Genomic DNA, 23,001 nt, shown 5'->3' on the forward strand with positions numbered 1-23,001 from the left:
ACAAAGAAATAAGTGATATTTGAATTAAGTGAAATCACTGAATATACCTTTAACAACTGCCCTGTGCCTAATCTAACTGAACACCCCCGATATATCCTCACAGAGGACAGCCGATCTACAAGCGCACACTGAGCTTGTAGATCGGCCATTTCCGGCCGCAGTGTGTTCACCCATTATGACTTGCCCAGAATGTGGGGCCGCTAGGGTTCAAGTGGTTAATAGAAGGAGCCACATTCTACATTCCTGAGTGGAAAAAAGGCAGCTAAAAGCAGACTGGTGTCTGTCTGGGGGCAGACTGGTGTCTGTCTGGGAGCAGACAGACCTATACGGTCCTCTAAAAGCAGACTGGTGTCTGTCTGGGAGCAGCTCAGACCTATACGGCCCTCTAAAAGCAGACTGGTGTCTGTCTGGGAGCAGCTCAGACCTATACGGTCCTCTAAAAGCAGACTGGTGTCTGTCTGGGAGCAGCGCCTCAGACCCACGGTCCTCTAAAAGCAGACTGGTGTCTGTCTGGGAGCAGACAGACCTATACGGCCCTCTAAAAGCAGACTGGTGTCTGTCTGGGAGCAGCTCTAGACCTATACGGTCCTCTAAAAGCAGACTGGTGTCTGTCTGGGAGCAGCTCTAGACCTATACGGTCCTCTAAAAGCAGACTGGTGTCTGTCTGGGAGCAGCTCTAGACCCATACGGTCCTCTAAAAGCAGACTGGTGTCTGTCTGGGAGCAGCTCTAGACCCATACGGTCCTCTATAAGCAGACTGGTGTCTGTCTGGGAGCAGCTATAGACCCACGGTCCTCTAAAAGCAGACTGGTGTCTGTCTGGGAGCAGCTCTAGACCCATACGGTCCTCTAAAAGCAGACTGGTGTCTGTCTGGGAGCAGACAGACCTACACGGCCCTCTAAAAGCAGACTGCTGTCTGTCTGGGAGCAGCTCTAGACCCATACGGTCCTCTAAAAGCAGACTGGTGTCTGTCTGAGAGCAGCGCCCAGACCCACGGCCCTCTGGGTAAAAAAGCCATGACAGGCACAGTGTTAGTGGAAAAAAAGGCGGTTGGCACGGAGGCAGCGCCCGCAGTGGCGCGCCGCCCTCGGCCAAAAGCTTCAGAGATGGCCTTCGACGAGAACCCACAGAGCAAGAATGGATGCCCACCTCAAAAAGAAAAAGAATTAAGCTGGGGATTCAACGCCAGGGCAGCCAACCGGGTTTAAAAAACCATCTGTGTGTATTTGTTCAAGAATCGAGGAACCATGATGCAGATTCTGGTCCAAAAGAACAGGGACAACGAGGGAGGAGGAGAGGAGAGGAGAGTCCCGCATGTCTCCATCTTTGCCCAACTGAGCGAGTCTTAATAGGCAGCCATGGGAGCGAGGAGGGCCTGTTCCCTCCACTCCACTTGCCTAGAATAGAGAAAGAGAGGCTAGTTATACGGCTGGGCTGCAGAGCAATGGAGCAGCCACTTTGTGCACTTGTAAAAGCAGCTGTGTGGCTCAGTGTGTTCTGGGGCACGGCCAGAGAGACACAAGTCTCTGTTTTCACACCACACGGCACAGAAACTATGGCCTCTCATGCTGCGTTCACATGGGCAGACACAGAACCATGGCCTCTCATGCTGCGTTCACATGGGCAGACACAGAACCATGGCCTCTCATGCTGCGTTCACATGGGCAGACACGGAACCATGGCCTCTCATGCTGCGTTCACATGGGCAGACACAGAACTACAGTCTACCGTTCACTTTGAATGGAAGCCATGCAGCGACATGAAGATACAAAGCTCCAGGTTACCTACCATTCATTCAACAAGAATGACTGCAAGAATTGCCAGCTGCAGCAAGTTCTCGTTTTATGAACATCTATATATACAGTACAGAGTACAGTATGTGTGCTGCAGCCTCTGCCTCAGCTCACGGCTTCACGTTGCAGCGTTCAGAGTATGGTGGTGAGTGGTGTCTGAGTATTCTGCCATCTCAGCGTCACCCCAAGTTACGTCATGACAGGAACAGAATTGAAAAACCATCACTTGGTACTTCCTCCGACAGCATGCGACGTTGCAGGACCAAACCAAAACGTCAAAAAATAGCACCCACTTGACGGCTTGATATTGAGAATGCGTTTGGCAAATAGTGAATGTATAGCCTTCCCCTCCCAACAAGAGCAGATAAATATTGACTCTGAGTACTAAGCCAAGTATCCATTGCGTCACGATGTTCAAAGTCAAAGCTGTATAAGAGGTTTCCCTATTATCGTTGCAATAAAGTAACAATAAACACAGGTTTTAATGCCACTACACAGAGCCGTCATGCAGAAGGAATGTCGTGGTCAAAAGGCACTCACTCACTCACTGAGAATACGATGCCACTGTTTACGGCACATTTTGATCACATCGGAACATTCCTTCATTTTGGACCGGTCTGCGGTCTGTTTGGCGGGCCGGACAGAGTAGATGTCCTCAAGACTGTGCATGCTGTGGTCTCTGGGGTCCACAGTACCAGGACACAACATGTCTCCAAAACAAGATTAAAACGATTAAATACGAACAACAAAAGTAATGATTGCATGTCTGAGTATGTGTGTCTGTCTTTGTCCTTGTCCTTGTCCGTGCGTGCGTGCGTGAGTGCATGTGTGCGACTGTGCATGCGTGTGTGTGCATGAGAGAGACATAGGGAGACAGAGACACACACAAAGCGAAACTGAATGCTCATTTAGCTCTAAACAGAAAATACACACGGTGGCAGAATAGCAGAGCACTGTGACTGATCCAAATCTAAAGGAACATGTTGAATAAGTACAGACAGTGGCCTTGTGGTTAGAGTGTCCTCCCTGAAACTGGGAGGTCGGGGTTCGATCCCCGGCCGGGTCATACCAAAGACTGTAAAAATGGGACCCAATGCCTCCCTGCTTGGCACTCAGCATCAAAGGGTTGGATTGGGGGGTCAAATCTACTAATCAAATGATTCCCGAGCGCGGCACGGCTGCAGCTCACCGCTCCAAGAGATGGGTCAAATGCAGAGAACACATTTCACTGCGGTAACGCGTGTGACAAATCGTACGACTTTGACTTTGACTCAGTGAACACAGTTTTGCGAATAATTGAGAAGACGAACTGTGTACGCACTGCACTCAAAATGAGGTAGAAAGTGAACTACACGTCCTAACCTGTCCACCAATACATCAGATACATACTGACCACCTGCCCACTGCACAAAGGCGCTGTCAGAAAGCGCTGTCACCTCACAGCTATAGAAGGTCCCGGGTTTGATTCCCGCGCAGGGAACAGAGCTGATCTACAAGCCTACACCGCGTTGTATCAGCAACACGTTGTGGGCTTGCAGATCGCCGGAGGTATAGTGTAGTGTAGTCCATTGGTACTGGGTATAGATCACATGCACTTACATCATTACATGAAATGTGCATATAGAGCAGCTCGTTAAGAAATCCTCGTCCGAAAACAAAGTTTAACAAAGTCCGCTGAGCAACAGAGAGAGAGTAGCCTACTGTAACATTTTGGTTAAAACAAAGTAGTGATACGAGGTAATTCTTTTCCCTGTGTATCATTGAAAGCCAATAGTTTAGAAAGGTAAATATCTCACCTTAAAAACAATGAAATGAAGACAGGCATGTTGTACTGCTATGTGTCTAAATTGGAAATAATTTTGCTTTAAGATAAGATTTTGTTTGTTAAAAAAAAAGATTGGCATCGTTTTAATAAAAACTGTTCATAATAGGTTTGCCATAATCATACAGCTCTAACAGTGACAAAGCCACAAAGGTACTTTTTTAAATGATATCTATTATTAATAATAATAATAATAATAATCTATATATAGATATAAATATCTAGGCCTATATCTACAGTATATATAGGAACCGTTAATGGAACTGTTAGGAACTCCGAACTGGAACTGCAACAAGAGTTACAAGGTCCTATAAATTAAATGTGAAAAAATAAGAACAATTCATTGTCAATGGCATTCAATGTTTGTGTTTACACACAAACCCTCAAAGCTGGACAGAAGGGCCCCTCAAAACGGTGCGGCCAGTTGTCCCAAACATTTTATACCGAGCGAATGCAAAGCATTGGAATACTGCAGTACGTCATTTGTTTCAAAAGTTTATCCCAAGCTAACTTTTCAAAGTGGATCTATAGAACTGTTTCTGACAGAAAATGCACAATTCTTATGGTTTTGAGAGATTGCAACGCGACACCGCTCTGTATACACTTTTCTCCATTCCCATTTAATTGTGCGTATACGTTGTTTTGTTTTGATTGCATTGTTCCGCTTTAGCGTTTGGCAAAAGTAAACGTATGTTTTCTCATGCCAATAAAGCCTTTGAATTGAATTGACAGAGCGAGACAGAGAGACAGAGAGACAGAGAGACAGAGAGAGAGAGAGAGAGAGAGAGAGAGAGAGAGAGAGAGAGAGAGAGAGAGAGAGAGAGAGAGAGAGAGAGAGACAGAGAGAGAGAGAGAGAGAGACAGACAGAGAGAGAGAGCTATAGTAGACCAATAAGGGCCAACAGCCCCCTTGGGAAACTAATGAAAGTCTCAAACACAGGAAGTGGTTTTCAATGACAAAGTAAACATTTTCTGGAAGGACAAGCAGTGTCATGACAGGCCCTGCAGGCTTAATGCACAGACTAGGTGCTGCAGCACTAGGGCCCTGAAGGCTTAATGCACAGACTAGGTGCTGCAGCACTAGGGCCCTGCAGGCTTAATGCACAGACTAGGTGCTGCAGCACTAGGGCCCTGAAGGCTTAATGCACAGACTAGGTGCTGCAGCACTAGGGCCCTGAAGGCTTAATGCACAGACTAGGTGCTGCAGCACTAGGGCCCTGCAGGCTTAATGCACAGACTAGGTGCTGCAGCACTAGGGCCCTGCAGGCTTAATGCACAGACTAGGTGCTGCAGCACTAGGGCCCTGCAGGCTTAATGCACAGACTAGGTGCTGCAGCACTAGGCCCTGCAGGCTTAATGCACAGACTAGGTGCTGCAGCACTAGAGCCCTGAAGGCTTAATGCACAGACTAGGTGCTGCAGCACTAGGGCCCTGCAGGCTTAATGCACAGACTAGGTGCTGCAGCATTAGGGCCCTGCAGGCTTAATGCACAGACTAGGTGCTGCAGCACTAGGGCCCTGCAGGCTTAATGCACAGACTAGGTGCTGCAGCACTAGGGCCCTGCAGGCTTAATGCACAGACTAGGTGCTGCAGGCCCTGCAGGCTTAATGCACAGACTAGGTGCTGCAGCACTAGGGCCCTGCAGGCTTAATGCACAGACTAGGTGCTGCAGCACTAGGGCCTGCAGGCTTAATGCACAGACTAGGTGCTGCAGCACTAGGGCCCTGCAGGCTTAATGCACAGACTAGGTGCTGCAGCACTAGGGCCCTGCAGGCTTAATGCACAGACTAGGTGCTGCAGCACTAGGGCCCTGCAGGCTTAATGCACAGACTAGGTGCTGCAGCACTAGGGCCCTGCAGGCTTAATGCACAGACTAGGTGCTGCAGCACTAGGGCCCTGCAGGCTTAATGCACAGACTAGGTGCTGCAGCACTAGGGCCCTGCAGGCTTAATGCACAGACTAGGTGCTGCAGCACTAGGGCCCTGCAGGCTTAATGCACAGACTAGGTGCTGCAGCACTAGGGCCCTACAGGCTTAATGCACAGACTAGGTGCTGCAGCACTAGGATACAGGCCTAACAAATATATACTTTATACTGCCATGGAAAGGAGCACTGACACTATTTTTTTTTTATTTGGATTCAGAGACAAGCAGCATCATGCCACCACAGGCCTGTTAAAAGTAAAGTAAAGTAAAGTTCTTTGTTTACCCAGGGAAGTGGACTAAGCTCGAGATGCTTGTTTACAGCCACACCTTGCTCATAGAACATTTCATGGTAGGGGTTCAATGCCTTGCTCAAGGGCACTTCAGCGGTGGTAATTTTAACGTGCCGGTCCGGGGATTCGAACTGGCGACCTTCCGGTATCAAGACCGCTCCGCAAACCTGCCTTACTAAATCACTATTAATTATTTAAAGATTTATATACATTTATATAAATGTAAAAAAATAGCAGATGTACAAGCCGGTGAGCGTGCAGCCGTGCACATCAGCTATTTTTGAACGCAAATGACACAGATGCTTTCCCGCTTTTAAAGGAACTACATAACAAGACTCGAGAGAGAGTCACTCAAAATGACACTGATAATCTCCACAGAACAAGCATGTTGCCGCTGCGCTGAGTGCCCATGGATGTGACGGAAACCATGATTATAGGAGAAAATCAAACTAAGTCCTCGAGGCCTTGTGCACGGAAAACATCAAGTCTCCAACGCTCCGATAAGAATATCCGAAAATAGACAATCGACAAGCTGACAACAGCTTTTTGCGGATCGGCTATTTTCTCCACGCGGCTAATTATAAAACCAAGGGCTTGAGGGGCTTGTGTAATCAAAGCCGGGCGAGTGCACCGGGAAAGGAGACAAGCTTCCGATTCGTCTGCATGTCTGTCAGGCCGGCGTAGCTAGACAGAACTTTTAGAAAGAATTATTATAGGAGACATTCCAAGGATATTACCGCTTTCAGCGCCATGTCAGCCACGCTTCTATCTCGTTCGCCCAGCGGAATTGATTGGAAGATTGAACATGCAAACGCATGCATGCACAATTGCACACATGCACACACACACACACACACACACACACACACACACACACACACACACACACACACACACACACACACACGGCACTCTGAGAATGTCTCATTAAAAGTGACATGTCGAGGTGCTTTGAGACGAGACAATCATATTACTGCACAGCAACACATTTTGTGCAGCCGATACGATGAGTCTTTTATCGTTTTCCCGTTCACATGTGTGTCTGTAAAAAGAAAAAGTAAAAAAGGCCAACGCACGGACTGACTTACATAACAATCCATCAGTGTACACTTTCGGTTTACAATTTCCACTCGCCGGACATTTCAGGAAAGTAGCGAGCTAAAAATTATGGATGTCAACGTCGGCTTGAACCCAGAATTCCAATGTGTGGGACAGTCTCACGCACATCGCAGGGTCCCCCCCCCCCCCCCGACTCCGTATAGAGAAACGGCAATAAATCAAAAACACAAAGAAAGTGGAATGCTTTGTGGACCTGAGCGGCTCCGTTCCTATCGACCACTAAGCACCTTGGCTCGCTCTTTCAAAGGCCTTTTATATTCCTTGACGGGAGGAGGAAATGTTTGGGGGGAAATAAATGAACTGTTACATTTCGGCCAAAGCCAGCCAGACAGACAGACATTTCAGGGGGAGGGCGCTTGGTTTTTTTGGCCTTAGTTATTCCTGTTGAGAGGAGAGGATCAGAGAATAGAAGAGAGGAGAGGATGGGGAGAGGAGAGGGAGAGGGAGAGGGAGAGGGAGAGGAGAGGAGAGGGAGAGGAGAGGAGAGGAGAGGAGAGGAGAGGAGAGGAGAGGAGAGGAGAGGAGAGGAGAGGAGAGGAGGCAGGTCTAATCACAGACAGGCTGGCAGCAGGCCCTGTCATTAGGCCCTGCAGCCTGGCCCTGGCAGACCCCATGCCGCTCTAATTGGCAGCAGCTCTGTGCTAACAAGCGCTGCTAACCAGTAGGGGGCAAGAGGCTGGCAGCGCCAGGTGGTGGTGCCACCTCTCCACTGTCCCCACACACACACACACCTGACCCATTAGAGGCTGATGTCTTTTTAATGAGAGCCATGAAACTCTGCTGAGCTAACTGCTGCACCCCGGGCTGTTGTGGCTTTTTGTTTAGAGCGGGACTCGGTGAGACCCACATGTCCACCTGCCCCCGGGTCGCCTTGCCCAGTCATTCTCAAACGTTTGAATTTCAAGGACCCCCATAGTTTACTATGAATTTGTGGCGTGACTCGGAGCATGCCGGAGCGTGTTTTGTTCTGTATAGTGCTAGAAATGCTCAACCTTATTATATTTCAAGGACCCCACGGACACCCCCCGTTTCACAATTATTATAATTTATTTGTTCATCTCTGGGAACCATAATCTATACTGTGAAATCCTTAAGCCCATTGCATACTACCCCGGAAGTTCAGGGAGAAGCAGTGGAAGATCGCAAGAGACAGCGGAGCCAACTTCCAAACTAAGGTCGCCTTCACACCAGGATGTTATACTGCGATTAAAACCACTCCTGTTGTGTATTGTTGGAACATGTGCTTCGTTTGGCAGGTGTGAAGGCTCATTTGAATTCTGGTGCGCATCAAACAATCTCATTCTAGTTCGCCAAAAAACAGCACACCTGACTTCAATTCACTGCAGCCTGTGAATGCAATCTGCATTAAAAAAAAAGGAAATGAAACAAATAATGTGAATGAGTAAATACAGTTGGAAACAGAGAAGACAGAGTTTATGCAACGCAAATAAGACAGTCTGTGCGTAAACATAGATCACTGTCACTGTGTGTGGGGATCCGAGTGGGGACGTTCTTCATCTCGTTTAAATATAAATAGGCCTACTTCAAAATTAAACACATAGCTCGGCATGATCTATAAACTGTAGCTAACATGGCATACCGGTATATGCATAATCATTTTATATGATGATCGGATCATCAATGGGAAATTCATACAGTATTCTAAATGTCGGATAACTATTCATTTTGCGCTCCCGTCTCCGCTGTGCGTGTGCACGCACACGTACACCAGGGAAGGATTAACCCCCACAAGGGCCCCATAGCGCGTGAGCACGCAGAATGTTTGTGTTTTTTCGTGTTTTTATCATCTTTTTGACCTAAATTTAACTAAATCAATGGCCAATTTCAGAGCCTCAAACCCAGTTCTGTGCGATCCAGTTTCCTTGATGGGCCCCTGAGAGCCAAGGGCCCCTGGGCCACGGCCCCACTGGCCCAATGGCTAATTTGGCCCTGACGTACACACACACGTCACACGCACGTAACTATAACGTCCAGTCCCAGACGACACACTGCATCCATGTTACCCTCACTTTACGCCCTTACTATTATTCAAAGTATATCTTAAACACCTATAGATTTCATTGTGTAGTCATACAGTAGCTTATGAATTGAACACTGTGATGAAAGTTCCCTGCTGTGGTCAACCCATTATGGGCGGGAACCCCTTTTGGTGTTAGCATTAGGTTTAGCTTTAGCTATTGAAAAATAGCAGATCTACAAGCTCGTGGCGCACTACGAGCATGTAGGTCTGCTATTTTTTTTAAATCGAAGAACGACTGACATAGAAACATAGCTTTTTCAGAAAACTGTCAGGATGTAGAAGACATTTTTTTAATCTGATCTCGGGTCAAAATATTAACACAGCGCAGTGTGGACGCAAACGCAGCAAATACAAAAAGCAAGAATGATGCAACTTCACCCCCCAAATCGCATCGAGTCCATCGAAGTAGAGGTCTGAATGCGACCTACTGTAAATGTCGCTCTGGTGAACCATTCATCAACACAACCATGATCCTATGAAAGGACAACAACCTCAACACCTCCGTAACATCGTGTATGAATTGATATATTCGATAACTGTTGGATATGCAGTTACCTTTAGTGTTAACAGGTTCTGTACATAGCATGGGTTACCTTACCAACGGCCAGACTGTTGCATCCCCGCCGCACAATTTTCAAATGCTTCCGGTCATATAGTTGTGATGCGTCCTTACAGTCGGGCAGCATATATATATATATATATATATATATATATATATATGTATCTTGCTGCTTAGCAGAAATGGAAATGAAAAAATAAAATGTCAAGATATTTTAAAATATATATTCATGAACGGTAATGAGAGCGTAATCAGATTTCGGGAGGTTTAGTTCCAGACTAGCATTCCGAGATTGTGGAATAGCTGTCTGGCTACGGAAGACTACCTACCATTGAGGCTAAAAGAAGTAGAGTTGTGTTCCATTGTGGTCAAAGAAAGAGGCCAAATGTATTTCCACTATGGCTGCTGAGCATCTGAGAGTGTACAAATGGAACAAAATGGGCTGTGGAACTGAACTCACTGCCTGAGGATCTCAGGCTGGCAAACTCAGTATCCTCTTTCAAATCGCGGTTAAAAACTCGCCTTTATTGCACAGCTTTTTTTATGAAATGTTTTAATTGTGTTTACATGTTTTTTTGTTTTGTTTTATTCTTATTGTATTTTTACTGCTATTATTATCTGTAAAGCACTTTGTGAAATCGTTTTTGGAAAGGTGCTATATAAATAAAGTTATTATTATTATAAAATGGCCATAACCATAACGGGCCCATTTGGTTCCATTAACTTCTCGATGGCTTTAGCAGGGAGACCGAGGACCCCTTGCAAGCACCATCAAGGACCCCCTGAGGGTCCTCAGACCCCACTTTGAGAACCAACCGGGTCCTTTTTGAGGGGGGGTTTGTTATTGTTTCTTACAAATCGATAACTGATGCTTGGGAACAATTCCGAGCTCTTATTGTCCAATAACCAAACCGTGCTGCTGCGGAGCGGAACCCACTTCCTTCCATGTGCCTTCGCTTATCCACAGCACTGGTGGAAAAAACACTACATTTAGATACTTAAGTAAAAGTATCAATACTGCAATGTAGAGGTATATATACTCCCAGGTATAAATAACTCACTATGAACAGCAGAATGTCCCGTTTCACAAAGGTATCATTATGTAAAAAAAAAATGCATTCAAATCTTTTGAAAATAGCAGATCTATAAGCTCACAATACAGATCTTGCAGATCTGCATCGCGACACGTTGTGAGCTTTATATCTGATCATTTCAAATAGCCAACGTTTAAATTGGGCTGAAGTGGTTCATGTATGTTTTGTAATAATGATGATGATGATAATAATAATAATAATAATAATAATAATAATAATAATAATTCAAATCTGCAAAGTAACTGACATTCTCAAATCATCTCAGTGGATTAAAAAGTACAACAAGTAAAGTAAAAGTAACCCCACATGTTGTACTTGAGTAAAGTGTAATGAGTTACTTTCCAGCACACTGTAGTAATAAAGAAGCATTAATAACAAGCAGATGACTCTCGCTTGTTTCCGAGGCCGTTCTTCTCCCTCTAGAATAACGGAACAGTGACAGGACGGCTATCCGCTGAGTCTTGAAGGCACGTCAGGAGATTTATGGAGACTTTAATCGCTCCGCTTCCAAATGGATATCATCTGGAAGCAATAGCAGACAATATTAACATGAAAAATGGAAGATTAACCGAGCACAGGGCGGCGCGTGTTTATCCAAGAGGACAGAGAGAGACCAGAACAGAACAGAACCGGAGCGGTCCTGTCCTCTTATCCAAGAGGACAGGACCGGACCGGACCGGCGTCTCTCTGGTAGATACACATACTGTCTCTCTGGTAGATACACATACTGTCTCTCTGGTAGATACACATACTGTCTCTCTGGTAGATACACATACTGTCTCTCTGGTAGATACACACATACTGTCTCTCTGGTAGATACACATACTGTCTCTCTGGTAGATAGACACACTGTCTCTCTGGTAGATACACACATACTGTCTCTCTGGTAGATACACATACTGTCTCTGGTAGATACACATACTGTCTCTCTGGTAGATACACACATACTGTCTCTCTGGTAGATACACACATACTGTCTCTCTGGTAGATACACATACTGTCTCTCTGGTAGATACACATACTGTCTCTCTGGTAGATACACATACTGTCTCTCTGGTAGATACACACATACTGTCTCTCTGGTAGATACACATACTGTCTCTCTGGTAGATACACATACTGTCTCTCTGGTAGATACACATACTGTCTCTCTGGTAGATACACATACTGTCTCTCTGGTAGATACACATACTGTCTCTCTGGTAGATACACATACTGTCTCTCTGGTAGATACACATACTGTCTCTCTGGTAGACACACATACTGTCTCTCTGGTAGATACACATACTGTCTCTCTGGTAGATACATATACTGTCTCTCTGGTAGATACACATACTGTCTCTCTGGTAGATACACATACTGTCTCTCTGGTAGATAGACATACTGTCTCTCTGGTAGATACACATACTGTCTCTCTGGTAGATACACATACTGTCTCTCTGGTAGATACACATACTGTCTCTCTGGTAGATACACATACTGTCTCTCTGGTAGATAGACATACTGTCTCTCTGGTAGATACACATACTGTCTCTCTGGTAGATACACATACCGTCTCTCTGGTAGATACACATACTGTCTCTCTGGTAGATACATATACTGTCTCTCTGGTAGATACACATACTGTCTCTCTGGTAGATAGACATACTGTCTCTCTGGTAGATACACATACCGTCTCTCTGGTAGATACACATACTGTCTCTCTGGTAGATACACATACTGTCTCTCTGGTAGATACACATACTGTCTCTCTGGTAGATAGACATACTGTCTCTCTGGTAGATACACATACTGTCTCTCTGGTAGATACACATACTGTCTCTCTGGTAGATACACATACTGTCTCTCTGGTAGATACACATACTGTCTCTCTGGTAGATACATATACTGTCTCTCTGGTAGATACACATACTGTCTCTCTGGTAGATACACATACTGTCTCTCTGGTAGATAGACATACTGTCTCTCTGGTAGATACACATACTGTCTCTCTGGTAGATACACATACTGTCTCTCTGGTAGATACACATACTGTCTCTCTGGTAGATACACATACTGTCTCTCTGGTAGATAGACATACTGTCTCTCTGGTAGATACACATACTGTCTCTCTGGTAGATACACATACCGTCTCTCTGGTAGATACACATACTGTCTCTCTGGTAGATACATATACTGTCTCTCTGGTAGATACACATACTGTCTCTCTGGTAGATAGACATACTGTCTCTCTGGTAGATACACATACCGTCTCTCTGGTAGATACACATACTGTCTCTCTGGTAGATACACATACTGTCTCTCTGGTAGATACACATACTGTCTCTCTGGTAGATACACATACTGTCTCTCTGGTAGATACACATACTGTCTCTCTGGTAGATACACATACTGTCTCTCTGGTAGATACACATACTGTCTCTCTGGTAGATAGACATACTGTCTCTCTGGTAGATACACATACTGTCTCTCTGGTAGATACACATACCGTCTCTCTGGTAGATACACATACTGTCTCTCTGGTAGATACATATACTGTCTCTCTGGTAGATACACATACTGTCTCTCTGGTAGATAGACATACTGTCTCTCTGGTAGATACACATACCGTCTCTCTGGTAGATACACATACTGTCTCTCTGGTAGATACACATACTGTCTCTCTGGTAGATACACAGATACTGTGCTGGTAGTGTGCCCCCAGTGTCGGAAAGTAATTAAGTACATTTACTTAAATATGAAGACTAAAACCTATGACGAAAAATGTTCGACTACCTTTTTTTTCCAATGATGAAATGATGTTGACCAAAACTATGATGAATGTGTTGACAATGTATTCAACAAACACAAAACTATACAGTAGCCTAAAATGTTAGGGAGGGACTAGTGGAGAAGAGACCTAGTGAGAACTAGTCATTGTATGCTTGATTGCATGCTGAAAATGGCAGATCTACTAGTACAACCCATCTTCATTACACAGTAATTGGTTCTCACTGATGCTCAGTTCAGAAACCTGCCTATCAGTGACATCAGTAGGCAAGTTTGGTCATTTCGAACAAGATAATATGTTGTATTAATGAACAATAGCATCTATTTCAGCATGGCTAACTTTCCAGGAAGAGATAAGGCTATAGTTTCTATTAATCGATGGTAGGCAGGTGTACGAAGTGCAGTGGTTGAAAAAGTAGCCTACCTAAAGATGGAGTGCCATGACTTTTGTACTTTTTCTGTGTTGTACAGTGAGTATGTGTCTATGCCAGTTAACATTACTCTAATAGACCCTCAGGTGTGTCTATGCCAGTTAACATTACTCTAATAGACCCTCAGGTGTGTCTATGCCAGTTAACATTACTCTAATAGACCCTCAGGTGTGTCTATGCCAGTTAACATTACTATAATAGACAATCAGGTGTGGTTAGAATATTCAAATATGTTTTCCCTGTGCATTTTTGGTTTCTCAAAAGGCCCAAACGAGGCTCAGGTCAAAAGGCCCAAACGAGGCTCAGGTCAAAAGGCCCAAACGAGGCTCAGGTCAAAAGGCCCAAACGAGGCTCAGGTCAAAAGGCCCAAACGAGGCTCAGGTCAAAAGGCCCAAACGAGGCTCAGGTCAAAAGGCCCAAACGAGGCTCAGGTCAAAAGGCCCAATGGAAATGACAGTGATATAGTAACAATATCATCCCTTTATCACACAACAGCTTCAGTTCAGGTGGCTCACCATCCATCATACAAACCAGGCATGCCGAACTGTACACACAGCCGAGCTCTGAGACACAGAGTGACATGGTGAACTGTACACACAGCCCTGCTCTGAGACACAGAGTGACATGGTGAACTGTACACACAGCCCTGCTCTGAGACACAGGGTGACATGGTGAACTGTACACACAGCCCTGCTCTGAGACACAGAGTGACATGGTGAACTGTACACACAGCCCTGCTCTGAGACACAGAGTGACATGGTGAACTGTACACACAGCCCTGCTCTGAGACACAGGGTGACATGGTGAACTGTACACACAGCCCGGCTCTGAGACACAGGGTGACATGGTGAACTGTACACACAGCCCGGCTCTGAGACACAGAGTGACATGGTGAACTGTACACACAGCCCGGCTCTGAGACACAGGGTGACATGGTGAACTGTACACACAGCCCAGCTCTGAGACACAGAGTGACATGGTGAACTGTACACACAGCCCGGCTCTGAGACACAGGGTGACATGGTGAACTGTACACACAGCCCGGCTCTGAGACACAGGGTGACATGGTGAACTGTACACACAGCCCTGCTCTGAGACACAGAGTGACATGGTGAACTGTACACACAGCCCTGCTCTGAGACACAGGGTGACATGGTGAACTGTACACACAGCCCAGCTCTGAGACACAGGGTGACATGGTGAACTGTACACACAGCCCTGCTCTGAGACACAGAGTGACATGGTGAACTGTACACACAGCCCTGCTCTGAGACACAGGGTGACATGGTGCCACATTAGCATAATAATAATCTGTCGGATGGAAATCTCATAGTATGTTCAGAACTGTTAGTTTCCAGGATAGCAGATCTACAAGCTCATAAACCACATCACTTTGCGTCACATTTCGACCTTACAGTATCTGCTGTTTGTGATCACTTTCGCGTGACGCTGTAGTACTGTATATGGAAATAGGAGGTTTCTGCTCGACAGCAACGATAAAATAGGTTTCATCATTTTAAGATAGGTTGAAAATGGGTGAAGTCGTCCGTTAACCCATTTTGGGCGGGAACCCCTTTTGGTGATTTAGCTATTGAAAAATAGCAGATCTACAAGCTCATACGAGCTTGTAGGTCTGCTATTTTTGAAAAACCGAAGAACGACTGACATAGCTTTTTCAGAAAACTGTCAGGATGTAGAAGACATTTTTAGAATCTGATCTCAGGTCAGAATGGTTTAAGTAAAAAAAAAAGGAAAAAAGAGAGTGCTTCTTCCAGCGCTGTCTCGCCCTTTGAAACACATGATCCATTCAAATAACAGAGCGCTTATGAAACATCAACATTGACAGTTCACTAAGGCCAGACTCATCTCATAAAGCAGGCTCTTTTAACGTCCTTAAAGGCTCACCGCCAATGGGAACATATAGAGGAACACACTAGATCACAGTCTGGCAGTCTATAAACCATGGAACCGAACCATGGACACACTGGATCACAGTCTGGCAGTCTATAAACCATGGGACCGAACCATGGACACACTGGATCACAGTCTGGCAGTCTATAAACCATGGAACCGAACCATGGACACACTAGACCACAGTCTGGCAGTCTATAAACCATGGAACCGAACCATGGACACACTGGATCACAGCCTGGCAGTCTATAAACCATGGAACCGATCCATGGACACACTGGATCACAGTCTGGCAGTCTATAAACCATGGAACCGAACCATGGACACACTGGATCACAGTCTGGCAGTCTATAAACCATGGAACCGAACCATGGACACACTGGATCTCAGGGCTGTATTTTGCGTGTCTTAAGTACCAGGTCTTATTCCCTAACTTGAGTAAACTAAAGACCTGGAGGCGTGATCAATGCCATTTGGCTATTCTGAGTGGCCAAAGAGCATTGACCACGCCTCCAGGTCTTTAGTTTACTCAAGTTAGGGAATAAGACCTGGTACTTAAGACACGCAAAATACAGCCCACAGTCTGGCAGTCTATAAACCATGGAACAAACCAAACCAAGGACACACTAGATCACTAGTGACTTAGTTCTACTGGATCTCCTCTCCACTAGCCCCTCCCCAACATTTTAATCCAGTTTTCATTCAGTTTGTGTCAGTGAAAAAATATAGTCAACGAACAGTCATCATAGTTTTAGTCAACAAAATCAACACATCATCACATAATTTTATACAATACAATATGAATATGTATTGGGGGGCTCTGCTTCGTCAGTCTCTCAGCTAAGAGAAAAAACCCAAACTAAAAAACATCAAAGACCCCTGGTCTACGCATTAAAAAAGTTGAGGCTCAGTTTGCACATTGCAAAATTAAAGAGTAGCGAACAGGGTTCAGAATAACACCAAAATGTACCGAGGACAGACTGAGGACTTGTCATCTCCACACCTGGAAAATACTCACTAATTTAGGTTGCATTCAATTTCACACCTCTAATGCGGTAGACTGCTGTGTTTGCCTTCACACTACACTGTCATCCACAAACGCAGCAGGGAGCTTTATCAATGTGTTCAATGCATAAACTACACAGTGAAATCTGTGGTGTTAAAAGTATACTCTGAGTAATAGTTAGGACATCACGTACAATTAGGGTAACGTGCAGTGTCGTCAGGGACTGAATCTCTCTCTCTCTCTCTGACAGCAGCGCAAAAGGAATGCGAAGCGCAAAAGTTGATGGAGATGAAGAAAGTCCCCACACAGTGACAGCAGTGACAGCACTACATGTTTACGCACAGACAGACAGAATATTCAGTTTTTATGCGTTTCCTTAAGCAATGGATTAATGCACTCGTCCTCATATTTCGATGAGGGCTTCAGCCTCCTCATTCGCCCACGTCTATCCATGGTAAAGGGACATTTTTTGCACGGTATAATATAATAATATAATAATCCGTCTCCAACTGTGTTTACTCATCTTCCATCCGCCACATTGTTTGCTTAATTTCCTTTATTTGATAAGGGTTGCATTCGCACCTGCAGCGAATCGAAGTCAGGTGCGCTTTGGAAGTGAAGTGAAACCGCTTTGGAAGTGAAGTGAAACCATCCGTTTTCTGTGGGGTAGAATGCGGTTCTCTCTCGTTGATCCGCATCAGACTTCCATTGAGCCCTCACAGCTACCTGAGATCAGATTCATACGAGGTTTCTGCTGGACACGCACTGGTCTGATGAACCCATTCTGACCTGAGATCAGATTCTAAAAAATGTCAGTCATTCTTCGATTTTTTTTAAAATAGCAGACCTACAAGCTCGTATCGCGCCACTCGGTGGCGCGATATGAGCTTGTAGATCTGCTATTTTTAGCTAAAGCATAACATGATGCTAACACCAAAATGGGTTCCCGTTCAGAATGGGTTAATCGCATTAAAGCAATCTATTTTAATTTCAAGAATCGAAGCACATCTAAATGTAAGCAGAAACAGTGACTTTGTATCGTATTGTTTAATACAATGCAAATAATCAGTACACTTGGTCTATCGATAAATGTGTGTCTCTATGTATTTGCCAGAGAATGACTGTGTTTACTTATTAATATCAAAACTCATAAATGTTCCCATACAAAACCTGCACTATATCACACAGATTTAATGTCTTTACTAAATAGTTACTGTATCGATTTTAAATCACTGAATCGTATCGTATCGCCATAATAATGAACCACTATGGTCCATGTATCAACTATACAACCATGCATTGTGATGCAACAGTTAATCAATAGAATAATCAATATGTATGATCCATACGTAGCTGTGCAGGCCTAAATTACTGTTACTTTTCAGTATTTAAATTCAAAAACAGCAAAAGTAGCAGGTCTACAAGCATGTAGATCTGCTACTTTTGATACTGTATTGACCCATAAAAATGTGACCCACAAATGGGTCCCGACCTATGAATAGAGACGGCACCGGATATCTCCTCCCATCCACTTACATTAACCCATTCTGACCTGAGATCAGATTCATACGAGGTTTCCACTGGACACACACTGGTCTGATTAACCCATTCTGACTTGAGATCAGATTCTAAAAATGTCAGTCGTTCTTAGATTTTTCTAAAATAGAGTGCATTCTGGGATGGATTTGCCCCAAACTCATGAGCGCGCTGTGCCGTTGACTATCATTGCACGCGTTCACGTATGAAACAGCGTTCACGTGTCATCATTAATAACGTGCACAACGATAGTCAACGGACCAGCGCGTTCATGTGTTTGGGCCCATCGCTGCAATACCAAATTCGGCCACTATGTCCATTTGGCCTCAGGGTTTCCTCCGGGTGCTGTCTCTATTCACTCTAAGGTCCCGTCCCAGTGTTTGTGGAATTGTCATTGATCTCAGAGATTATCATTGATAAACTCCTTCTCTTAAAGTGGCCACTGATGGTGGCACTGGGAACTGTGATTTATGCTAACAGCTAGCTGCACAGAAATAATTAATTATTATCGTTTAATCAAAACATTAAAAAAATAAATACTAAAAAAGCAAAAATGTATTAAAAACTAGAAATTCCCTAAATTCAAAAACAATTGATCAGGAAGTACTGCAAATAGCCGATCTACAAGCTCGCAACTGCCACCTTACATTATTTCAAATCAACCTCATGGTGGCGCTATAACACGTCGCAACACAAACCCCTGGGTATAGGCAACCCAGCCTGGCATGTATATGCGCTCAGAGGAATGAACTTTTCAAGTTTCTCCTGGTTTTATGTCTCGTTTCACGTCCCCTCTCCCCCTCCATCTGCTCCATTTGTATTTGCATAATTAACTGCATTATTCATACAGGTCGTGACACCATCCAGCCACAGGTCAAATACATACTGCTAATGAGCAACGTGCAGACAACCTGCATGTGTGTGTGTGTGTGCGTGCGTGAGTGTGTGTGCAAGTGAGTGAGTGAGTGAGTGAGTGTGTTTATGTGCTTGTATTTGTGTGTGCGTGTGTGCGTGGGCACATGTGCGTCGTGCGTGCGCGTGTGTGCTAACCTTTGGGCCTCTGTATGCAGGTGTGTGTGTGTGTGTGTGTGTGTGTGCTAACCTTTGGGCCTCTGTATGCAGGTGTGTGTGTGTGTGTGTGTGTGTGTGTGCGCTAACCTTTGGGCCTCTGTATGCAGGTGTATGTGTGTGTGTGTGTGTGTGTGTGTGTGTGTGTGTGTGTGTGTGTGCGCTAAACTTTGGGCCTCTGTATGCAGGTGTGTGTGTGTGTGTGTGTGTGTGTGTGTGCGCTAACCTTTGGGCCTCTGTATGCAGGTGTGTGTGTGTGTGTGTGTGTGTGTGTGTGCGCTAACCTTTGGGCCTCTGTATGCAGGTGTGCTGGTTGTCACTCAGGAAGAAGCCGTCTCTGCAGCGACACTCGTAACTCCCCATCATGTTGACACAGATCTGCTGGCATCCTCCGTTCCCTTCAGAGCACTCGTCCACGTCTGCAGGAACACAGTTTAACAATTCATTCATGTCCACATAAAGGAGAGCGTACACAATATATAAAAAATCACACCAGTGTGAACCAAGTGGTGCAACTCCCATCTATTGGTTCTCTGTATCGTTCCAATTTGTATCATTCCAATTTCTTCTCTGTATCGTTCCAATTTCTTCTCTGTATCGTTTGCGTCCAGCAGGTGGCAGCCATGTCACATACTTCTCTCGTTCCAATTTCACGCATGCGCACACCACTCGTGCTCACACAGGTACACACACACACACACACACATCACAAACAGGTACACAGCTACACGGACATTGCATGCTGGATGTAGAAGTGGTTGCACCACTTAAAAATGGGGCATAGTATGACTTGTAATAGACTCCGGATAGCGGTACTCCTGGTGAGAGCAGGAGTGTTCGAGAGACCCGAAACCCCGATGACCTCGGGATACATCACTGAGGATACGTCCCAGGTGATGACCTTGGGATACATCACTGAGGATACGTCCCAGGTGATGACCTCGGGATACATCACTGAGGATACGTCCCAGGTGATGACCTCGGGATACATCACTGAGGATACGTCCCAGGTGATGACCTCGGGATACATCACTGAGGATACGTCCCAGGTGATGACCTCGGGATACATCACTGAGGATACGTCCCAGGTGATGACCTCGGGATACATCACTGAGGATACGTCCCAGGTGATGACCTCGGGATACATCACTGAGGATACGTCCCAGGTGATGACCTCGGGATACATCACTGAGGATACGTACCAGGTGATGACCTCGGGATACATCACTGAGGATACGTCCCAGGTGATGACCTCGGGATACATCACTGAGGATACGTCCCAGGTGATGACCTCGGGATACATCACTGAGGATACGTCCCAGGTGATGACCTCGGGATACATCACTGAGGATACGTCCCAGTTGATGACCTCGGGATACATCACTGAGGATACGTCCCAGGTGATGACCTTATAGGATACATCACTGAGGATACGTCCCAGGTGATGACCTCGGGATACATCACTGAGGATACGTCCCAGGTGATGACCTCGGGATACATCACTGAGGATACGTCCCAGGTGATGACCTCGGGATACATCACTGAGGATACGTCCCAGGTGATGACCTTGGGATACATCACTGAGGATACGTCCCAGGTGATGACCTTGGGATACATCACTGAGGATACGTCCCAGGTGATGACCTCGGGATACATCACTGAGGATACGTCCCAGGTGATGACCTCGGGATACATCGCTGAGGATACGTCCCAGGTGATGACCTCGGGATACATCACTGAGGATACGTCCCAGTTGCATCCAGGCGATGTTATTTTCGACCCCCATGTATGGTAATAAGGCCTAAAAAAAAAGAAACTTTGGTTTCCGATTGGCTGTCATTTTTGGGCTGAGTAGGTAGGGAATTAAAAAAAGAATTTTTATTTTTTTATTTTTCGTGGGAAAGATGGGTAGCAAGGAATTTATTTTATTTTATTTATTAATTTTTTCGTGGGAAGGATGGGTAGCAAGGATTTTTTTAAACTTTTCTTTCCTACGGCAATGATGGATAGGCTTCTTTTTTAATAACTTCAATATTTGCCTGAAATACCATCTTTTAAATAATGAATGGTTCAAGTACACATAACACTACATGCCTACAGCTAAACATTTGAAAACTTTGAATAGAATGTCCACACACTGGTTGAATACTTAATACGCATGTTTCATGATAAATTATTTTTATGTGATGTATTCCCATGCTTTTTGTTCTTGCTTAATGTAAATCGCTCTGGATTAAGAGCGTCTGATAAATGCCTACATTGTAAATTGTACTGTCTTACAGTAACTAGAAGGCTCTGACAGTAATGAAATGCACAGTCACGTCAAACTGCTGTGCCTCCTCCTGCCTGCAACTCAGTTCATTTGAACTATGGAATCATGGCAGGTCTAAGACTACATTTGCAAGCCCCCTATTTTATTTAGTTGCGCCTGTGTTTTGGGGTGGCATGAATCTTTCATGCTTGTAAACATTGTGAAATCACGCGTACTTAATTTATTGGCCATCCAGTTTTAGTAACGGTGGCTACATTGGTGTCAGCAACAACCCACCCAACGTAAAACAACCTCTGCTTTCCAGCTCATGTTTTGACATAAAAAGTTAGAACGTGTTGCTGGCATCAACATAGCTAGCTATAGTGCTAGTTATTAAAAGACAAAAACATAGCTAACGTTAGCTCGGAGCTACAGAATGAGCGTAGGGAGAGGGCACATATATGGGGCTAAGCTAACGTTCTGGCGGGGTAGAAGCATGAGCCGAATGGGTTTCCTCCTCCTCCTCCTCCTCGCATCTCAGGGCTAGATACCGAAAGTCAAACATGCCCAGCCTGGGCGCCTAGAGGCTCCAGGGTGGGGGGGGAGAGTATGTCGGCTGAGATGATAGTCCATTTATCCGCTCGGTCGTGTCTCCCTTCTGCGGACTTAAACCGACACCGGCACGGTTTCACCTCCTTAATTATGTCTTCAAATGTTTTTGTACTCAATCGTATGATCTGTGGCGGTGCTTTGCACGGGCAGTGGACAGTCACAGACAACATGCACAGGTCCATGCTGTATGTTGTCACTGTTGTGTTGTGTTGGGTTGTGCGTCTCCTCGCGATGACGCATTCCAATACATTTGCGCACGTGATATTTTAGACGAAAGAAAACTTTATTTTGACTTTGCGCGTCCCAATGGTCTCATCAAAGATAATTTTAATTTTAATAAAGACCTTTTGGGTCTTACTCGGTCGCATTCTGAGCTTTTTTCTTTTTTTTATTTTTTTTACACCAAATGCCAATAAAATAATATGAGTCGCGCATATTTAATAGAGTCGGTCGGCAACCGGAAACCAAAGTTTTTTTTTGTTAGGCCTAATATGCAAATATGTCTTCCCTGTGTATTTTTGGTTTCTCCCTGAAAGCTGAAAGCCTTTGAGTCAAAATAAGGCCCAGTCGAAATGCACCACTTTAGTGACACACTAAAATCAGCCACCCGTCACGCGGTGCTCTATGGAGTCTATGCGTATAAGTATAGCAGCGTCTCTGCCATATTATGTGGCGGCTGCCAATTATGGCAGAGTACTACTATTATGGCATCAGTCTTCAAGGACCAAATGGAACCAAATTAACCCCCTCTCAAGAAACCATGAGGGTCACAGC

At 45.1% G+C, this 23,001-nt stretch overlaps 1 protein-coding gene across 3 annotated transcripts in view; it reads right to left on the minus strand.

Annotated features, from left to right (window-relative positions):
• Positions 1 to 23,001, minus strand: part of scube3 (signal peptide, CUB domain, EGF-like 3) — a 252,461-nt gene that overhangs the window by 124,710 nt on the left and 104,750 nt on the right. For all 3 annotated transcript variants that reach the window (XM_083769221.1, XM_083769219.1, XM_083769220.1), the window contains exon 4: positions 19,649 to 19,783. In XM_083769221.1, coding sequence (XP_083625347.1) covers positions 19,649 to 19,783 — 135 coding nt within the window. The remainder of the gene's footprint in view (positions 1 to 19,648; positions 19,784 to 23,001) is intronic.

The sequence above is a fragment of the Protomyctophum parallelum genome (genome assembly GCF_964188405.1).
Source record: "Protomyctophum parallelum genome assembly, chromosome: 7".
NCBI lineage: Eukaryota > Metazoa > Chordata > Actinopteri > Myctophiformes > Myctophidae > Protomyctophum > Protomyctophum parallelum.